The 21,251-nt window shown below is 41.0% G+C and overlaps 1 protein-coding gene across 1 annotated transcript; it reads left to right on the top strand.

Annotated features, from left to right (window-relative positions):
- Positions 1-444: 444 nt before the first annotated feature.
- Positions 445-20,858, top strand: LOC308081947 (uncharacterized protein; the record flags this gene model as incomplete). The annotated part of the gene is made up of 9 exons (XM_080423563.1): positions 445-879; positions 978-1,455; positions 2,266-2,427; positions 5,968-6,085; positions 9,745-9,879; positions 10,363-10,494; positions 10,751-10,867; positions 12,472-12,585; positions 20,772-20,858. Exons 1-9 carry the CDS (start codon positions 765-767, stop codon positions 20,856-20,858), a joined length of 1,458 nt encoding a protein of 485 aa, XP_080279689.1. The 5' UTR covers positions 445-764.
- Positions 20,859-21,251: the final 393 nt, after the last annotated feature.

The raw sequence follows: 21,251 nt of genomic DNA, 5'->3' as shown, positions 1-21,251 counted from the left end.
TTCAAACTCATAGTGGGGCACTCGTATAGATCAGCTTTTTTTTTTATATCTTGAACATTTTTGCAAATCTTTGAATATATATTTTGTAAAGCAACATTTTTAACTCTGTTGCAACTTCTGGGGGTCCCTGGAACAACACATTTTTGAGATGTGGGTCCACGACCAAATACATACAATTTTTGAGAACCACTGATATTATAGCAACATACGTTTTTTCAAGAAAACTGTTAGGATTTAGAATGCATTTGTAGAATCCCCAGAAGCCAAGATTTGAGTTACAAATGTTTGCTTTAAAAAATATATATATCCAAAGAGCCACGATTTTCCATGATTTTTCCCCCAAAAATGTAGATACAAGCTCATCGCACGGCACTCAGTGCCACGCGATCAGCTTGTATATCTGCTATTTTTGAATAGCCCTGTTATACATAACACTGTTGCAAATAGATGACTTGTGCTACCACTCATTGATGCTGGATTTATATTCTCTTAGGGTTGGATACTGGAGCAAAACAGCAGGTGATGAGCCACACTCAAGAAGGCAGCCAATACCAAGGCTTTGATCTTTTTGTATTTGTTTGTTTGTTTGTTTGTTTGTTTGTTTGTTTGTAGGCACATAACTGTATTGTGATAGCAATGTTGTGGATTTAGGAGCAATGTTCATTTTATTAATGTTAACTAGAGTAACAGTAAAACCACAAATGTCGTTTGTATAGACATACAAAGCAGCAGAAATCCCAGTGCTGCTTGTTCCGAACTGACTGATGTTTCTGCTTTCACTTTTACAGGACGAACCTTATGTGATGAAGAGTGATCCTAGGGGCTACTGTCTTATTCTTGAAACTGTGTCAACACGGGAGGGTACAGAACATGATTCTTGTGAGTATTCACAAAACATAAATGTAAAAATTTCAGCAATCGGTAACACATGTAACACAGTGAAATCCTTAAATGTGAATGTTCTGTCCTCCTCACAGTAAGGTTGCAGCAGGTGTTCAGCTGGCTTGGTTTCACAGTGGTGATGCGTCAGAATAAGACCACGGCTGACATGGGCAAAGAGCTGAATTCCTTTGCCAAGTTGCATCATGGCGATTGCTTTGTGTGCTGCATTCTGTCTCATGGAGAAGAGGAGGGCATTCATGGAACGGATGGAGAGATACTATCCATCCTCGATATCATCTCTCCATTCAGCGGCAAAAATTGCAAAAATCTCTTAGGGAAGCCCAAAGTGTTCTTTATTCAAGCCTGTCGCGGAAACGGGTGCCAGGAACAAACGGATGCCTTATTGGATGGAGGTGTAGAAACCTCAGTGAAACTAGACTATTCCCTTCCGGAATTTGCTGATTTCCTGGTTGCCTTTTCCACCATCAACACGTATGCTTCAGTCAGGTTTCCAGCGACAGGGACCTGGTACATCCAGGCACTCTGCGATGAACTGCAAAAAGGGTGCACAAGGTAAAGCCTCAATCATTTTGATTTTGTTTGTTATTAAACATAATACTGTCTTATTTCATCTACATCAAACCAGATACAATGGCTCAATTTTCTCTAAACAAGGTACTTGAAATATGAGATGCATGTGGAGAAACAATCAAATTCATTAATTCATTTAACTATGTATTTTCCATAGTGTAATTTATGTTGCTGGTATGCCAACATGTTATACTACAATATTATAGTAGCAGTAGCAGTTTTAGGTAGCTTTGCACATCACTTCACAAACAATGAAGCATCATGTTGAAATAAATACAATATTCACAAACACATTTAAGCTCAACAAAATGTGTGAAGAAAAACAATACACATTGTAGTTGTTGAGGGTGTTGCCAACTTGTCTCCAGATATTTACTCTAGAGAGCTATGGGAAGCCAGCCTGAAAACTATGACAACTGCAAGCCAGGAATGGGCAAAAGTCAGACAGATTATTTGATATTTTTAAATGATTTATTAGATAGTATTAGACAGGTTACTTAGATCCAATATACCATTTACAGAATAGCATACTGTAGATTAAATGTTGTGCCGTCCTGAGACATTTGATTGCACAACATGACAATGGTTTGAATAGATCTACACTGTGGCCTGACCCAGACAAAGTCCAACATTTTGCTAATAATGATAATAAAGGTATTTAGCCATGAATATCAACAAAGGCTTTGAAAGCCTCACAGTTTTTCCGATGTCACTGATCCTGTCAGTCACACCTGTTACAGTAATATCTCATTGACATGCATTCACTCTTATATTTGTGTTCTCTGCTTCCAGTGGGGATAACATTGATACAATCCTCACCCGTGTCAATGATGTTGTCTGCAAAGAGGTGACCAAAGTGTCGGGCGTGGTTTTCAAACAGTCTCCAGATTCCATGAGGGTTCTGAGAAAGCCGCTCATCTTCCGCCCTCTGGAGACAAAAAAATGTACGCTTCAGTAACTATTGGACCATTTAAATCTTTGATCACTAACCACTTACAGTAACATCTTTTTGCACCCATTTGAATTGATTTGGTTTCATACTGTATATTGTATCTTTCATTAACAGGACTTATATACTTATTTTAACTGATGCTTTCTTATATCTTTCATTATTATGTTGTATCTTTCTTATTATTCACTGGTAAATGAGGGCCAGTCCTCATTCAATTGATTGAGTTTAAATAAAGACCTAATTGATAACTCTTAATTGGCTGTTGTTATTTACTACTGTGATTCTCATGTAAATGTATAAACATAATCATAAACATTGAAATTTGGAGAAGGCATCATCCTGTCTAGTATGAAGTTCAGGAGGGAAGACCACACCAGATAACACTCTCCTCACCCTCTTAAGCCAGACCAATGATTTGCAATTGCAACCAGTGGTGTAGTCTAGTTTTTTGCAGAGCATATACTTATTCCCGGCCATTGTCAAATGACAATTTTCACTGGCGCTATACCCGTCACATTTTGGCTTATAAGTTATAACTCTTGAACCGTAGGTCGTAGAATCAAAAACTTGTCCCTGGATTCCATGGCTCGTGATGCAGCTCCCCATATAGGCCACGTGGCACGCCCATGATGATAATAATCTGATTATATGAGCTATGGTTCAAGAGTTATACGGCAAAACATGAAGCGGTCTGTTATAGCGCTACCCTAAGGCAGATTTGAACAATTCGGGGCAGAGGTTCTTCCTTGGCCTCCATCTGGGAGTGTACATGCAAAGTTCCATGCAAATCGGTCCAGCAGAGCCAGTGACCGAGATTAGCTCACAAACAGACACACAGACAGACGGGGTGAGAACCTAATCCCCGCCCCATAATAAATTACAAATTACTGTGTACTGTACATGAAAACTTGTAAGCGTGTGTTTACTGTATAACAATACACAATTCACTGTGAATTAACAATGAATGATTAAGGCATGTTTTCATATAATTGTTTTTTAATATGCATCATGTCACATCACTGTAGGGAATTGGTCATCTGCATGAATGTATTATATATACACATTTGCCAATCTCACCAAAGAAAACTATTGAATAAGAATGGCTGATTTAGTAACGCATTGACCCATGTGATATTTAATTGGTGTTATCGCATAGTTTTAAATTTTAAACCTAGTGGCATTTAAATGGCCTGTTGACATGTCTCTTAGGCCTGGGTTAATTAAAAACATGTTTGTGTGTTTATGGAGCTACCTGTCAGATGACGTCACTCAGCTAAGGGACTGTCATTTGGGAGCTGAGCTGGGTGAAGGTGGCTTAGGCTTCATTGTTTTCCTTCACACAGGGCCGGGTGTCATTTGGGGTTTCAGGGCATGGCAAGCAATTGCCACCCGCAATCAGGTCTTTTATTTATATTTCCTACCTCCACCTCCAAATGTTTCTTTTTGCAGATTAATCAGATTTTAGCTTGACAGTTATACACTTGTTTTCTTTCTGCAACCGTACATTCATTAGGGCCTAATCACTTTAAAACTGGCCTCCCTCATGTAATGTTTTTATTTTCTTTCTGTTTTCAAAGATAGCAAAAATAGCCAATCTACAAGCTCACAACGCATCGCGTCATTGCCTTGTGAGCTTGTAGATCGGCTATTTTTTTAATCAGGCTCAAGTGTTCCCTTTTTTCTAACCTCTTATTTCTTTATGAAATGACGCCCCTGCTCTCAACACCTTTAACATGCTAATCCTCCACTCTGTCATGTTTTCCTTCTCAGTTCCCACTGGAATCTGTCTTATCTGATGTCACTCAGATAGTGCTATCACTGTCGTTGTCTCTAGCATTTTATTTTTTTATTAACTTTCTCATAGCCTCAACTTACAGTTGGATGATCCTAATCTATTCTATCAATGTGCAAAATAACATTTTGTTTCCTTTTCACTTGAACAGAATATTTAAAGACCAATGGCGCTGAGCACTTGTTCGAATGGAACTAACACAGCCATACAAAGTAATGCCGACACCTTTGTGAAATATTCCCTTTAGCTAGGCTAAAGTTGAATAACTCCTTGGGCATTCTGCACATTTTCTAGTAATCTCTCAAGAACAAATTCAAAAGTGAAAAACGCTGGGGAAGCTGTTTTTCCTTTTTATTTGACGATGGGTTCCCAGATTGATTTTCTAGTGACACACTTTTGCTACAATAGTAGTTCAATAAAGGAGAGATCAAGTTGATGCAAACAAAATATTTTATTGAATAAAAGATCAAACATTTTAGTGATTAGACTCAGTTAACATTTGTCATATAATAAGGTTTGCTTTTAATAGGGAGAACCCCGCCTGGAGTCTAGACACTGGTGGTGGCAGTGCAGATTAACCTCCTTAGTCCTTACTCCTTACTTCTCAACTCCAGAGTCCAGACAATTGAGACTAACCAGGTGGGGTTAGGGATGGAGGTGGGTTGAGAGTGAGACTTTACAAAGTGGAGTTGGGGATGGAGGTGGGTTGAGAGTGAGACTTTACAAAGTGGAGTTGGGGATGGAGGTGGGTTGCTCATTGCTTGCTGAAAAGAGAAGGACACATGAATGCAAATCCCACACGCCTCCTCACCCCTTAATCCATCCCTGTGTACAAGGCTGTGTATGCTCTGGCCCATGCCCTGCATGTTGCAGTGTGTGCAAGGAAGAGGGTCTTTCAGTGGGCACAGTCGTGCCAGAATGCAGAATGCAATGGAGCCATGGCAGGATGTACGAGCTTTTTTGTGTGCATTTATTTAGCCATCGCTACGATGTCGCTTGTTCCCACATGACAGGGGCCTGCCAGGTATGAATGTAATATCTAATTCAAGCTCATACAGTAGCGTCACGTTATAAGCTTGGACTGTAGGTCGCTTATTTTGGCAAGCGACACTGTATGGGAGCTTCAGAAATGAGCTGTGACAGATGGAGTGAGGAACCTACAGTATGGTGCTGTGCAATACTACTAGTATAACTAGTAATTCACTAGTAAGAGACCACACCTTCTGCTCAAGTTAAACAGCCTTTATTGAACACAATGAAATGTATGTGTATTGATGGGGAGCCCGAGGTGGGGCGAGACTCAGGGTGGGGGTATAGTCTCGGGAGCCAGGCGACCGCCGCGGTTGCTCAGCTCGGTAGCGGTCTGTCTGCTCAGGAGCGGTCTGTCGCCTTCGCTCCGACACTGCCAGGGGCTCCTGGAGGATGGAGAAAAACGAAGCTAGATGAGCAAAATTGGTGAGAAAGGAGGTGGTTGGGGAGGAGGAGGGGATTTGGATTAACTAGCAGTGAAATCAAACAGGTAGGTGATACAGTCGCAGGTGTATTTATACTGTGGTGATTGCGACGTGGATTGGCTGAGAGATAAGCAGCGCAGCTGGACTTGATAATGTGATAGGGAACGGGAGTGGCCAGGTTGAGCAGAGGGAGGGCTCTACTCCTGAACATGCATTGAATACAACTGCATCTAGTGGCCTGGCATAGCTAGTGCCAGGCCCAAATCCCAGAGTAATTTTTTTTTTTGCACTCGCAGATTCGTCTGGTCCCAGGCTAGTGAGGGCTCCCCTCTGGTGCTCTGCATTGTGGATGATACAACCTCAAGTAGTTCTGTTGCCATCACTAGAATATTAGGTTTGTACAGATTGCCCCTGGTAAGTAACCTACTTGAACCCCCTTTTACTATCACCAGTTTTACATAACATTTTGGTTATATGGTTATTTACAAATTTGAAAATATTCCTCACTGTCATGCAGAAACCTTGTATCTCTATATATATATTATTTTTTTCATAAGTCAATGCCCTATTATATTTTATCTATTGCGATGCCACACGCTTTGAGCCTACAATGATATGACCAAAATATGTAGGGCAGATGGAAAAAGTGTGTCTGTGGGATCTAAACAATGATAAGTATTCATAAGAACCTGTGACTAAATTAACTACTGTACATTGGAACACAGGTTTTATTTTTTCCATTGTACTATAATGTAATATTAGAAAATGTACTTTCTAATATGTACTTTTGAATAGTATTTTTAAAAGCATATGCATATGAATACTTAAAGTTTTAAACTGCAGGGGAGGACTTAAAAGAGAAAATATGTTATAGCATGTTTTTGCCTCAAGAGGGCGCCTGAGGCTTGGTTAAAGAGCTGGACATACCTCCTCAGAGAATAATATATATAATATAAAACCTCAGAGTTGCATAAGAACAGACAAGGGTGTATGACTTTTACCGAACATGGGAGAGCAAAATATGAAGTGACAGTAATCTATGTGTATGGCTTTGCTTTCACACATGTCTTTAAATTAACCACTTCAAGCCTAAATATGTATTTGACTAGAGTCCACCAGGGGTCTACACTAGATTCCCTCCTGTTTTCCCTACTAAATATCTTAGTGCCGATCGAAGCATTGTGAGCTTGTAGATCACCAAATGTTCACCCCAGAAGAATAGGGACACTAGGGTTCATGTGGTATCACTGATTAATTGAGTATAATGGAAACAAGCCCCTGGTATTCAATCAATTACATTTAAAAAAGAAATGCATATACAATTGAACCAATATAGAAATGTATATTAATGTGTATTCCCTGATGTGCTTAACTTAAATGAAAGCATCAACTAAAAGTTCAGTGTCTAACCACAAAACCCATTTTGGGCGGGAACCCCAATTTGTAACTATACCTTTCAGGACGGGGACCCATTTTGGGGTTCTTGTTGCTATGTAGCCTACAGTATAGCAACATACATTTGTTGTAATCTTTTAATAAATATTTGTTTTTCAGAAAACTTAGGTCAGGATTTAGAAGGCGTTTTTAGAATCGGCCTCAGGTCTAAATATAGATAAATAGACCATTGTGCACACCCAAACTATGTCAGACTTGACTTAGTTGGGAGCGCAACTAGCCCTGGTTCAGAGCGTTAGTGAGTTCCCTCTAACGCCCTGGAAGACCCCTCGCTCTGCGCATGTACAAGGAATTCCACTGCCCTGCCAGCGCTCAAGAGTAGTGAAAATAAACAAAACCATTTCGCTACTCACCGAAGCAAAGGCTGTTTTGTGTTGTTGAAAGTCTATTCTCGGAATGCGCAAGCCTCTCAGCACCCCACCTACTCTGTAAAATACACTTTTTGGGCAGAAAATAAAATATGTCAGCGAGACGGAAATTATTTGTATTACTCCACAGTGCCCTCTACAGATTTTGGTTAATGGTAAGTTCAAATCCTCCAGATCTGTAGAGGGTCTAAAATCACAGTAATAGTTTGGTAAATGTGATGTAAGTGATCACAAAAAGATGAACACAAATCAATAAGGCATTTAGCAGAGACTCTTATCCAGAGCGAACATCACTCACCACTGGTGTAACCATCCCACGGACTGTCCCTCAGGTTCTGTAGATACCAGAGCCGCAGCTGAAATCTTACAGTCCCTCATCAAATCCAACCTGGCCTGCTCTACTTGCCATTTAGCCTGTTCAGTCTGCGGTTTAATTTTTTCAATCGCATATTGCGGTATCTAGCCTCACTCGGTCCTGCTCAGCTTGCACCATAGCTTGCAACTTAATTTGTTCCATCTGTAGTTCCATTAATTATTTTTGTTGGTCGAACGTCAACCCCGGCGTTACTACAGGTAAAGAAGGCACCGCCGTTGCGGCCTCTACCCGTGGAGGAGGAGTAGCCTCCTCTGGCTCTACTTGTTCCTCAACTGAGAACTATTTTTCACATATAATGTTTCCTCAACACTGCCATTAAGGTCCCTTTTCATTTCTTATCCCCTGACTCAATTTTAATCCTGTACATCTTAAGTAACCGTTTTTTAGTGCACTGAATTAACAGTTCCTCAGAAGGCGAAGCCTCAAATTCCTCTACGGTAAAAATCCTGGCTTAGTTAATCCCCCAGCTGGAAAACCAACTTCAATACAAAAAAAGAACTAAAATACAAGTGCCCCTCTATTTAATCCCCAAACTAACTCTACCCGTCTTCATGCCGGTTTGCGGAGGATATCTATGCACTGAAGGCCACCGCAAAGGCCTAGCTTATACCAAGGGGTAGGAAAGGCAACCAGTAGCTGGCGACCCGCATGCACCCCTTAGCTGTGCCCCCGAGACAGAATGCGCACGCACCGGTGCGCACCCGCTACAGCCGCACCTTGCACCTAATCCACCCCCCGGCCTAAAGCCTGCGACCTCTTTTACCCCAGCAGCTAAACCGCACCTAACAGGGACACTCATATCATACCAAAAAAAAATTCTTCTCCAACTTAATAAAATAATAATAGATTATAATTGATTTGTTTGTGCAGTAGTTTGGTGAGTCAAGGGACTCTCCCTTCTCCATTTGTTTGTGCCGCGGGAGTCAATGGGCCGATTGTTTGAGCCGTGGTTTTGTGAATGGAGTGACATCATTTGGGAATCAATCCGGGTATTCCCTTGTAGTCCTGTTGGTTCAACGGTCTGTTGAGTAGAGACATAGCGATGTTGCATGCTTGTTTTTGTCTGGACTTTGGGAAATGCAGTACATTTCTTGGGTTTGAATTCAATCTTTTTAGAGTTTGTTGGTTAAATTACATTACAGTATTTGATTACGTTTGTACGGGTGGGGATGTTTTTCCTGGCATTATTTATTAGTTAACTTCAACCTCCATTTTAACCTTGATGGATTCATCGAACCCCACCAGTTCTTGGTCCTGGTGACTGATATTGTCCTAATGCGTGAGTAGACCATGTTTTTTCAATTCTTTTTTTTCATTGGTTTTATTTTTTTCCATTTTCCCAAAGAATTATAGAAAATAAATGAAAATGGTAATTGAAAAACATGGTCTCCTCACACATTCTCACCAGCCAGGACCAAGAACTGAGAACTGTGTTTTTGATGAATCCATCATGGTTAAAATAGAGTTTGAAGTTACAATTGGTTTGTATAGGAAGGGGGCGTGTCTGATAAAATGAATATCAAATATCTAAATACTGAATTAAGCAACTTCAAAATTGTCTGGGGTGCTCACAAAAACCTGAATAGAGGATAAAATGACCCCAAACATGTTTGAAAGTGAAATATCCCTTTAAGATTACAAATGTAATGTTTTGCCATCACATTTAAGAGTAAATTGAAAAAGGTCACATTTATTTGTACTAGATGGACTGCTTTACTACCGATGCACACGTAGTAAAAAGCAGAAGCCACATTTGGCTAAGGTAAATGTGTTTCATGCTTACTTTGGTGCTCAAACACTTTAATTTCCCCATGGGGATCAAAAAAATGAATCTAAGTATCTGTCTATCTCATCTCTATATGATATCCATGTAGGTAGTGTTGTCGCCTGCTGAGGCATCTGCATGTTTCCATGAGTTCCATGTCAGTAGTATGTCACTGTGGTGTGTAGAAAACGCAGTGATCCACCGATACTACTGGCCTGGAATGGAAGCCGACATCCGCAAATTGGTAAGTTGGAAGGGTCAAGGGTCATCCAAATGTATATATTCTATGTACATGCAGGCCTATTTATGCAGGCCTACTTCAGAAGACAATGCCAAATTGATTTTTTTTCATTATTATAGTTTACATTTTAAAACATGTTTTAATTTATTTTATACTATGTAGCACTTTGAGATTTGTGTCAAATTGCGTTCCAAATCAAATGTATTATTAATGGAATTTAAGGTGAATTCCAGGCTCTGTGAAGCCCTCCACATCCAGAGGAGCTTTTCAGACCCCTAACATCCACAGACGAATAGCCTGGTGGAAAAAAAATGAACGGAACCATCCAGAGGTAAGTTGCATACTGCCAAATTGGCAGATACACCTACAGTACACAACATGAATGCTGTAGACTACATTAAATGCATCTGAATGTCTGCTATCATGTTATGTAATGTGGACATTTTCAGATCTCTGAAAGCCCTTTGTGCAGACCACCCCCATCAGTGGGACAAGTATCTCCCAGCCGCCATGTTTGCTCTCTGTACCAAAAAAGCACCTCACCACCAATATACCCCATTCTACCTCCTGTATGGTAGAGAGGCCAGATATCCGTCAGAAGTTCGTGTGGACTATGACGTAAGTGGCTCCATTTGTTGGGGGGCAGTAAATTAGTAGCATAGCACCAAATCAGTTTAACCCCCTTTATACATTGGCTATTTGAAAATAGCCAATCTACAGTCTCACAACGCATTGCGACACGGTGTGAGCTTGTAGATCTGCTATTTTCCAAAATGTATGCCAAATGCATACCGATTTGGGGGTCCTTGACATGAATACATAACATTGAGAACCACTACTGTCAATAGCCCCACCTGTTGTGTTTGTACCTTAGGTGACACCAGAAGAAATGGAGGGCTATGTGAGGTGGAAGGAGGTCTGTGAGGGGCTGAAAAAGCAGACCCAAGTGTATGAGGCTGTGCAGGGCAATGTCCAAAAACAACAAGACAAGGTCAGATAGAGGAAGCTGGAGCAGGGCTGGGATGACAACTTCACAGTTGGGGATGTGCTGTTGAAGAAGAACATCAGAGAAGAGCAGAGGAAGGGAGGGAAAATGGCATCCGAGATGCTAGGCCTTATACCATCATCGACATAAAGGGGAAAGTGGTGTACTTGGTTGGGGACAAATTAGATGCTAATTGCTCATTTGGACCAGCTTAAACGCTACATAGAGTCAGAGGAGAGGATTCCAGCGAAGCTTCTTAAAGGTAGGGTAAGTGATATTTTTGGGTTAAAACAAAAAATTTTTTTTTAAAGGTTTAAGCACTATATTCTGATAGTAATCATTGCTATAGAGTGTTTGTTCAGTAACAGGAGACTCCCCGTTTCTCCAGCGCTTTAATAAACAGAAAATTCATTTTCTGGTAGGTGTCAAACTCAGCCAATCAGGAGAAAGTACCCATTTTTAAGCTTTATTTTTATAGTGTTCCAGTTCTAATTTTGCCTGCTCATTTCTTAGTGTCATCACTTCCAATTTCACTTGTTTAATCTATATCCTGATTGAGTTCTCTATCCTGATTGGATAAAATTGGAAATGAAACTGAAACTGAAACGAAAATGCATTTTCTGTTTTATAAAGAGCTGGAGAGACATGGAGACTCCTTATATGGACAGGACACTCTATAGTAACGAGCACTATCAGAACATAGACCCATTTTGCAATTATTTGAATAATTGCAAATCACTTACCCTACCTTTAAGCTAGCTGGAACCTTTCCTTTGGCTCGCCCCCCTCCACCACTTTCCCCTTTATCTCATCCTCTTGCTCTCCACCCTCCCCAACTGTTACCCAGTCCCTCCAGGACTCTTCTTGGCCGTGACCCTGCACTGCCATCATTCAGCCCACCCACCATCCTCGGGCCCCTCCACACCTCCTCCTGCCCTCCACCACCCACCATCGTCGGGCCCCTCCTCTGCCAGATCAGCAGAGGACCATATCACTAGTAAATCCCATTCACTAATGTCATGTCACATTAGTGAATGGGATTTACTAGTGATATGAGAATAATAATGCCATGTACAATTTTGAATGAAATGTTCTGAATTTCCAGTTCTCCAAGCAATGGGACGAGTCTAAAAAAGGGCAGCTCCTGTGGGCCAAATTTTGCCCATTTAAAGTCTTAGAACCTGGCACCGGGAGAGACATTGGACAGTGAATTAAGTCTTGTTTTGTGAGCAAGTGTTCTCATTGATATTGAAATGATTTTTAATTGTATTTATTTTTGTGTGTAGATTGTCAATGCCTACCATACGTGGGTCGCCCAAAAGGAGTATTACAATATTGGCAGTGGAGGAGATGACCCCAATATGGGACAGTTCAGCAAGGGAGGTGAAAAAACTAAGGATAATGGTTGCTTTTAAAAGTGTCGAGGCCGAACTTCTAGTCATATTAATCGAAACCTATTCACAGTGTTTATCAATTCGTTTTATAAAAAATAAAATCAATAATATCCCCCCAAACGTGCATCTCGGTTATTCGATTAAAAGGTAATCTATAGAATCATTGTTAGTTGCAGCTCTAAACGGAGACAATGTTTAACTTGTTGATATTTTCAGGTGGACTTGAGCTTCCCATCGTTCGTATCAGAGGGAGCTGGAGACCTCATTACAAGGCTGCTGCGCTATCGTCCAGAGGAGCGACTGCCCCTGCAGAAACTTGGAACTTGCACGGTACATCATTAGACTTAAATTTATCGGGACCGTACCTATGTTCCCCAGGTTCTATGTTCCCCAGGTTCTATGTTCCCCACAAAAAAGGTTCTATGTTCCCCACTTACCAAAAAAGGTTCTATGTTCCCTGGGTTCTATGTTCCCCATCAACAAAAAAAAGGTTCTATGTTCCCCGCTCACCCAAAAATGCAGGAAACATACATTTCTAATTTCCAATTATTAATAACATCTCTGAACACACACAACTGAACATAATGGGGAGAAATTACTATCAGAAACTTGCCCGCCCCTTTCCCCTGGCGGCCATCTTGGTGATATAGAGCACCTTGTAGCAACTCATAATGTAATAACGACGTAATAACAGTTCATAATATAATAAACTAAATGTCATAAAAGCTCATAATGTAATAAAATCATGAGCGATAGCGCAATAACAGGTTTTTCCATAATATAATAACGTAATAATTTGTTACATTAAGATTTTTTTTTATATAATTGTTTTTGGCTTTATCTGCCTTTTATTAGATAGTATACAGTAGTCTGAGAGGAAATGGGGAGAGAGAGATGGAAGTGACACGCAGCAAAGTCCATCGGGATCGGGAGTCGAACCCGCAACACGCTGTGCCCGGACCGCCACGCCAGCCGTCCAGGCCATAACTGGTCAAATTGTTGAGAAAAGTGTTACATCTTATAATCAGTATCAGTATCATGGTCAGCATCATGGTCAGCATCATGCTCAGTTTCATGGCAAGTGTCAGTATCATGTTAGTATCATGGTCAGTATCATGGTCAGTACCATGTCAGTATCATGTCAGTACCATGTCAATATCATGTCAGTATCATGGTAGTATCATGGTCAGTATCATGTTAGTATCATGGTCAGTATCATGGTCAGTATCATGGTTAGTATCATGTCAATATCATGTCAGTATCATGGTAGTATCATGGTAGTATCATGGTCAGTATCATGGTCAGTATCATGGTCAGTATCATGTTAGTATCATGGTCAGTATCATGTCAATATCATGTCAGTATCATGGTAGTACTGTATCATGGTAGTATCATGGTCAGTATCATGGTCAGTATCATGTCAGTATCATGCCCATATCATGACAGTATCAACTTTTTTAACATCATATAAACACCATAAAAGGCCTACACCAAAATGTAGGGAAAAAAAAAAAAACCTTGTCAGACAAGAGGAAATGCCTGTCAAAAAGGCAAGGGGGTTGGGGGATATAGCCAATAACTTTGTTCAGTAACATGTCAGTATCATGGTCAGTATCATGTGTCATGTCAGTATCATGGTCAGTATCATGTCAGTATCATGTGTCATGTCAGTATCATGGTCAGTATCATGTTAGTATCATGGTCATATGATATGACCATGTGATCATGGTCATATGGAAAGGCATGGCGAGAGAGTATGTTTTACCCCCTGTCCGTCCGTTCGTCCGTCCGTCCGTCCGTCCGTCCGTCCGTCCGTCCGTCCGTCCTGTCCGTGTGTTACCAGCTAATCTCCGGCACCATTGGCCCGCTTGCTGCGAAACTGTGCACACACACTCCCTCGATACCAATTCAGAACCTTTCCCCCATATTTTTCACATGGGCCTGATATAGCGCCACCAGGAGGCCAATTTGTGCAAAACCCATTTTTTGACATTACTCCTACAGATTTTATCCAAACGTCATGCAAATCGGTACACAGTATCTCTATAGTCATGTGATTAACCCGGATCTGTCCGATTTCCCATAATCCATCCTGATTGGCTAAGGTTGGCTTCCAAAGTTTGCAGGATTGGTCCGTTTTGAACAAAATGCCTCGAATCATGAACGCAGCTTGCAATTTCCGTGAAATTTCAGACGCACATTCCCACTAGGCCGAGGAAGAAATGCCACCCATTTCACATTGGCCTGTTATAGCGCCACCAGCAGGTCTAATTTAGCAAAACACATTTTTGGAACAAAATGCCACAAATCATAAATGCAGTGTCCGATTGCCGTGAAAGGCCTAGGAAGAAATGGCACCCTTTTCACATTGGCCTATTATACCGCCACCAGGAGGCCACAATAACGTACCTGACCTGGCGTAGACCTGTGCTCCGAGGAGCACTTTTTCTAGTAACTTTTTTTATATGCTTTATAAATTAAGCACTTTGAAACTGAAGATGATGGCCAATGTTGATGATAGTAAAAATGATAATAATATCGTGTCGATATTGTGAGCCCAATATCATATGTACCGTGAAATTAATGTATCGTGACACCCCTAAATAGATTTTGAGTCATGTCAAAGAAGTTTTCAAAATATGATATTTTGACACTTTAAAAACTGAAAATGTACAAATAACTAATGGGTATAAATACATGTATTTAAACCTTTTTAAATGTCGTACCATTTCCTGCATTTTTGGGTGAGCGGGGAATATAGAACCTTTTTTGGTTGAGTGGGGAACATAGAACCTTTTTTGGATGAGTGGGGAACATAGAACCCTTTTTTGGTTGAGCGGGGAACATAGAACCCGGGGAACATAGAACCTTTTTTGGGGGGGGAGGGGAACATAGAACCTGGGGAACATAGAACCTGGGGAACATAGGTACGGTCCCAAATTTATCCTTCAAATTTTTGTTTATGCCCCAAAAGACTGGATATACAGGTTTTGCAGCAATTGTAGAAATGTTAGACCTTAATTGTCAAAGGTTTAAGCATGTTCTAATCATGTATACTTAACATTGTCCAAAAATATATATTTTTTAACATTTTGGAAAAATGTGCCAATTTAACACTGAGGTGCCCACTCTTCCTTGGGCCCACCTATCCTTGTAATGGATGAGCTCAACAAGAAACATGTCGAGTTGGAGTAACTCTCACACTGTGACGATCGACATGACTTTGTCAGGGGTCAAGCCTGCCCACTTGGCTAAATAAGGACCAGAAAAACACCTGCCGTTATCAGCCTGACAAGCCAAATTCCAATACCCAAGTTATTTGTCATATCTTCCCTTGTGCAATGTTTAATTACGAAGCCTAAAAGGCAAAACAAATTATTTTTTTCCAATGTTCAATGACAAAAAACACAATTAAATCGTTAATCACAGAAATGGGTGGGTTTGAATGGGACTTGTGTGAATGGGACACTTCGCGCATGCATTCACGCACGTATAAACAGCAAAGTGCCATATTGTAGCCAAATACCTGACCGCCCGGGGAGCGACAGGCCGGCTCGATGCGCCTTAATTGCCAGCCCTTACCCAACGAGCCGTTCGGAGCAACCGCCATTCGAAGCGAAAAGCACTAATCTAACACTGTAGTTATTACAGGGTATAGGACCAGTCACTATAGGTTCGGAGGAGCAGCAAGCTATCGAGGGAAGAATAATTTAGACCACAGACCATGGATAAGGTTTTGTAATAGCCCGAAAGATGGAGAAAAAAATGGAATGGCAGATAAACAAAATGGACAGTAATCACAAACAAAACAAAGCTCACACAGGTAAGAATCACAGATAAGCACCTCCTTTATGCTCACACAGGATACCAAAAGTAGGCTACTGCCATTTGTATTCTATTTTAGTAATCCCAGCTGCTGAGCTACGGCAGTCTGTCTTGAGAGATTACTATTTATCACTAGTATTTTCCTATCCATCTATGGCAAGTATCTTTTATTTTTCAGGCTTAGTTCTAATTTTGGTACTGTATGCATCCATTTTTCGCGTTTTAGTATAACTTACTTAAGATTTCATTATTGAGGGTTGGATTTGGTAGCCAAGAAACCTTTTAACACAAAAAGATGGGGGTCCATGGACGATAACATTAATTTTGGGGTCCTGACATGAAAATGTTGGAGAACCACTGGTTTAACCAACATTTAGGGAGCAAGCCCAAATAAGCAACTACACTTTAGAAACAACAAGCCCAAAAAGCCACAACCACCAATATTTACAAGCAACTTTACAGAAAAACTTCCCAAAAAGGCCTAAGTCGCTTATAAACACTGGTGGGTGTGACTATAAAGTTCACTGTTATGTCCATCCAGGTATGGGTAGGTGTGAATGCAGTGTGTGCAGTGAAAGTGGCTAGCAATTAGCCAACTGTGAGTGATGAACTGTAAGCAGCAGTGATGTGAAATGACTAGAGTTGAGTCCTACCACACTACCAAGTGCTCAATCTCGTATTTCAGGGTTCTGCTTTGACGATCTTGATCCGTTGAATCGTGGGTGCTCGCCATCAAACATCATCCAATGAGTGATATGCCAATATCACTAGAAACAATCCAACAAAAGAAAAAGACCTGGCCTGTTTAGTAAACATTCATAAATTAGGATCACATCACACCCTTAATATTTAGAAATTAAAAATAAAATAATGACAGATCTCAATTAAACTACTACGTATGTTTACAATTGGCTGGATACACACTTAAATAAGACATTACCATGAAAGATAGACAGAGTGTAACATTGCTGCTGCTGTCACAATCACAGTAGCCTACAGCTCAACTCACCAAGTCAAGTGTTCACAAAGTTCCAATAATCAAGGGTTCAGGACATCAAAATACAGCACTCTTCTCTCAAAAAGAGACCGGATCAACCACAAATGGCATTAAATGAAAAGAAACCATTCACATTCATCAAATCTTGCATTTTTTCCCTCTGTTTTCTCAAGCTGTTTGTTAGTACCCGGACCCAATTGGTTCATTGGCCTAATCAGGGTGCCTCACAGGGCTCTTAAAGAGACACAATATACATGAAATAAACACACATTATCTTACTCTGTACAATTGTTTTGGACAATTCCTATTTAGTTCATCTTTAAAACTATTTTTTAGAGGTTTCTTTACTTTATTTTAACCTGTGTTATATCCTAATTCCATTTATAATCCTTATCCTTTATAAATCCTCATGTATAAACCGCGGACCCCTAGGCGAGGTTGACAAATAAAAACCTGGTTGGCCAAAAGCAGTTTTTTGATAAATCTAGCTTAAGTGAATCAGACTTGAAATGCAGGGACAGTGGAGAGAGTTCCATCAGAGTGACTAAAGAGATTTGACAATTTAGAATAATACGTAAAAGTGGAATACAAGCAATAGTGAAATTGCCTATACCTTCGCTTTCTGAAGGTAAATATGTCCATTAGTCTTACCCACATGAAAATTATTCTGTGTAATAAATTGGTCTCGGTCTTACCTGTTCTGTTGATTGCACGCCTACCGTAGAATGTGATTGTATAATATAATGATAAGCCACTACACACAAAATTGGAAGTCCATCAGGTCCCGTCAGTGGCCTAGCCATGAACGGAAAAACGTCATCTGTGGAATGAGGGATCAAAGAACAGGCATAACAAGAGTGGGGAGTAATTTTCATAACTTTATGTTCCATAGCCTTTGAAGTATCTTCCAGCCACAGTCATACATAAAAATGGGCCAGAACTCAACTTATTTAATTAGTACAAATAAATAGCTAAAATAAGAAGTCTGCTAAATGTTCCTTAAAGGGGCACAACAGGTAAAGAGTTGGGGATGGGGGGTTTGTCCGTCGATTATGTCATGTACCTGATGTACGTTCACTGCTTCCCTCTGGAGGATGAATAGCCTCTTGGCCCTAATCACAGGTCAGGGCCAACAGTCACCTCTGAAGCAAATGGAGGATTCAAATTCTGATGTACTTCTAAGTCTCTGGATTATCTTCCATCATAAGTGTAGTAGTAGTGTTATCTGTGATCATGATGAGGCCTCCCCCAGACTGCTTGAGCTCGGTAGGGGAGCTGCCCTTAGAACCTGGACGGGTCGTCCATCACCAGGACTAAATGAATGCAGCGGTTTGATCCCCTGGACTGGGCAGAGACTCGAGAACCTGTTGATAATACTCAGAAACAAAGACAAACAAACTAATTAAGAAAAAAGATTGCGCATTAACAACGAGTTTTCTCAGTGGAGTGCTAGACCCAAAATCCAGTATATACATCAAAAGTAGGAACTAAAAAGAATCCCAAAAGGGCAGCTCATTATGAAACTGGCCTTCCGAATACTGTGAGATCATTGGTATGGATACATCATTAAACTAACCTCCTGCATACTGAGGGATCAGTTGTGGGGCCTGTAATTTAGATTTAACTGGTGGAAATAATCCTACAGCATCTAGTTCTCTAAGTTTCTTCAACAGGTCTACTGGTGATAATGAATGCACATTTGGGGCAGACAATTTCAGGGTGTGTGCTGAGGATTCATCCATGCCATTCAATATCATAGAGGCAAAGAACGCATCTGCTTCCTCATTCAATTCCAATTTAGCTTGATCACGCCAGCAGTTCTGGAATTGCAAAATCACGCATGGATTCACCAGGTTTACATTTACAGTTCAGTACATGGGTAATGTCCTTTCCCAATGCGGCATGCTCTTTTAGGAATGCCTCCATCTCCTCCACATGAGTGTCTCTATGATCTGAGTCTAACCACGGGTATTTGTCTGTAAGCTTAGGGTCCTTAGTGTCTATAGGCCCATCGTACTTGACTTTAAGAGTAGGACACTTTTCAATCAATGTGTCAAGTTTAATGTTTGGCATCAGTGTGGTAAGGATATAGCACAAATCCTTGCCAGACAGAACCATGCATCAATAGACTCGTATACCAATTAAGAAATCTAAACATGATTCTCAAACACTTTAGGAGCATCATCCGTGATTTTAGACAGCTCAGCCAGTGACAATGGTTTTTCCATCAAATACTATCAACGGGGTATTCAGGTCACATTCCATATGTTTGCTACTGTATATGGATGCCCCCAAAAAGGGGACTGGCGGTGACGCACTTGCCAGTCTATATATATATGCCGGGTATATTTTGTACACTGTATACGACATTGACCAAAAAAAAAAATCGTGAAAATAGCCAATCTACTACAAGCTTACAATACAACATGTCGCAAGCTTACGCATTGTGAGTTTGTAGGTCTTCTATTTTCGAAATGTTTAAAGAAAGAAAAGCGTTTTTGACAATACTGGCATGCCCAAAATAGGGACGGCAGGATCTGCTATTTCTTGTGATTAAATCAAATCAAATCAAATCAAACTTTATTTATAAAGCCCATTTAAAACAACGGAAGCTGACCAAAGTGCTGTACAAGGTTGAGACAAACAAAGCATCAACGCAATTCATTAAGCGCCCATAGGCGCACAGACAAATACAATACAATATTGTTAAGACACAGTAGTGGATCAAGGGCAGTTAAAAGCCAGGAGAATAGGTGGGTTTTTAGGAGGGATCTGAAAACCCCAATGGACTGGGCAGATCGGATGGGGAGAGGGAGGTTGTTTCAAAGTGCAGGGGCGGCAGCAGCAAAAGCGCGGCCACCCCTGGTCCTTTTATTGGTTGGTAGGACGATCAGTAATGACTGATCAGCAGACCTTAGGAACCTGGCTGGAGTGTATGGTTCTATAAGCTCAGCGAGGTACAGTGGAGCTAGCCCATGTTGAGATTTAAAAGCAAATAAAAGGACCTTAAAAATAATTCTAAAATTGACCGGGAGCCAGTGAAGAGAGGCCAGGGCAGGACTGATGTGCTCACGTCTTTTTGTGCCAGTAAGAAGGCGGGCCGGAGCATTTTGGACCAGCTGTAGGCGCCTGAGAGATGACTGTTCTAGGCCGGTGTAGAGGGAATTGCAGTAATCGAGTCGTGAGGAAATGAAGGCATGAATAGCTATTTCTAATTGTGGTCGGGGGAGATAGGCCTTAACCTTAGCGAGAAGTCTGAGTTGAAAGAAGCTAGCTTTTACAACGGAACTGATGTGTTTGTCAAATTTGAAGGCGCTCTCCAGAATTACACCAAGATTGTTGGCAGAGGTGAAGATGTTAGATATGAGAGTGTCCAGGATGTTGGGGGGTGTGACGGTGTTGTGGCCAAATAATAGGATCTCAGTTTTGTTTTGGTTGAGTGTCAGGAAATTGTTGTCCATCCAGGTTTTTACATCCTGTAAACAGTCGAGTAGGGGTTGAAAAGAATTGTTTGAGTCCAGTTTGATGGGTAGATAAATCTGGACATCATCGGCATAGCAATGGAAGGAGATGTTATGTTTGGTAAAAATGGACCCGAGGGGTAGCATATACAGTAAAAATAATATTGGGCCCAGTACGGAACCCTGGGGGACCCCACATGTGAGGGGGCCGGGGGTGATGTGAATTCCCCCAGTTTGACAGCAAAGGTCCTATCAAACAGGTACGACTTGAACCAGGACAGGGCTGTGCCTGTGATACCGACCTGGTGTTCAAGGTGTGACAGGAGAATTCTGTCACGCCTTAGATTAAGATTGTGAATGCCATAGATTAAGAGTCTATGGCATTCACAGCTCCTAAGACTCCGACCTGGCCCTATGGCCACTGCACCTTGATGGTAGCGACACCTTGCTGGGGTGGGGGTGTGTGTGTGGGGATAGCGAAACAGTATCCCATCAACAGAAAGCAGCTGGGAAGTGGAGTGCGGGTGAGACTTCATCTGCTTACCAAATAGGGATTGGAAGGATCAGTGGCAGCAGTTGGAAAATCATATCCATCAAAAGCTTTTAAAATGTCTATGAAAATACTAAAAGCAAGTGAATTATCATCAAGTGCAGAGGTAACTTTTGTCAATAATCATCATGGAGTGATTGTTCTGGATACCATACTGGTGCAT

The sequence above is a fragment of the Gymnoscopelus braueri genome, assembly GCF_963280865.1.
Source record: "Gymnoscopelus braueri genome assembly, chromosome: 3".
Lineage (NCBI taxonomy): Eukaryota > Metazoa > Chordata > Actinopteri > Myctophiformes > Myctophidae > Gymnoscopelus > Gymnoscopelus braueri.
The sequence above is the reverse complement of the archived record's forward strand: the minus strand, read 5'-3'. Positions and strand labels throughout refer to the sequence as shown.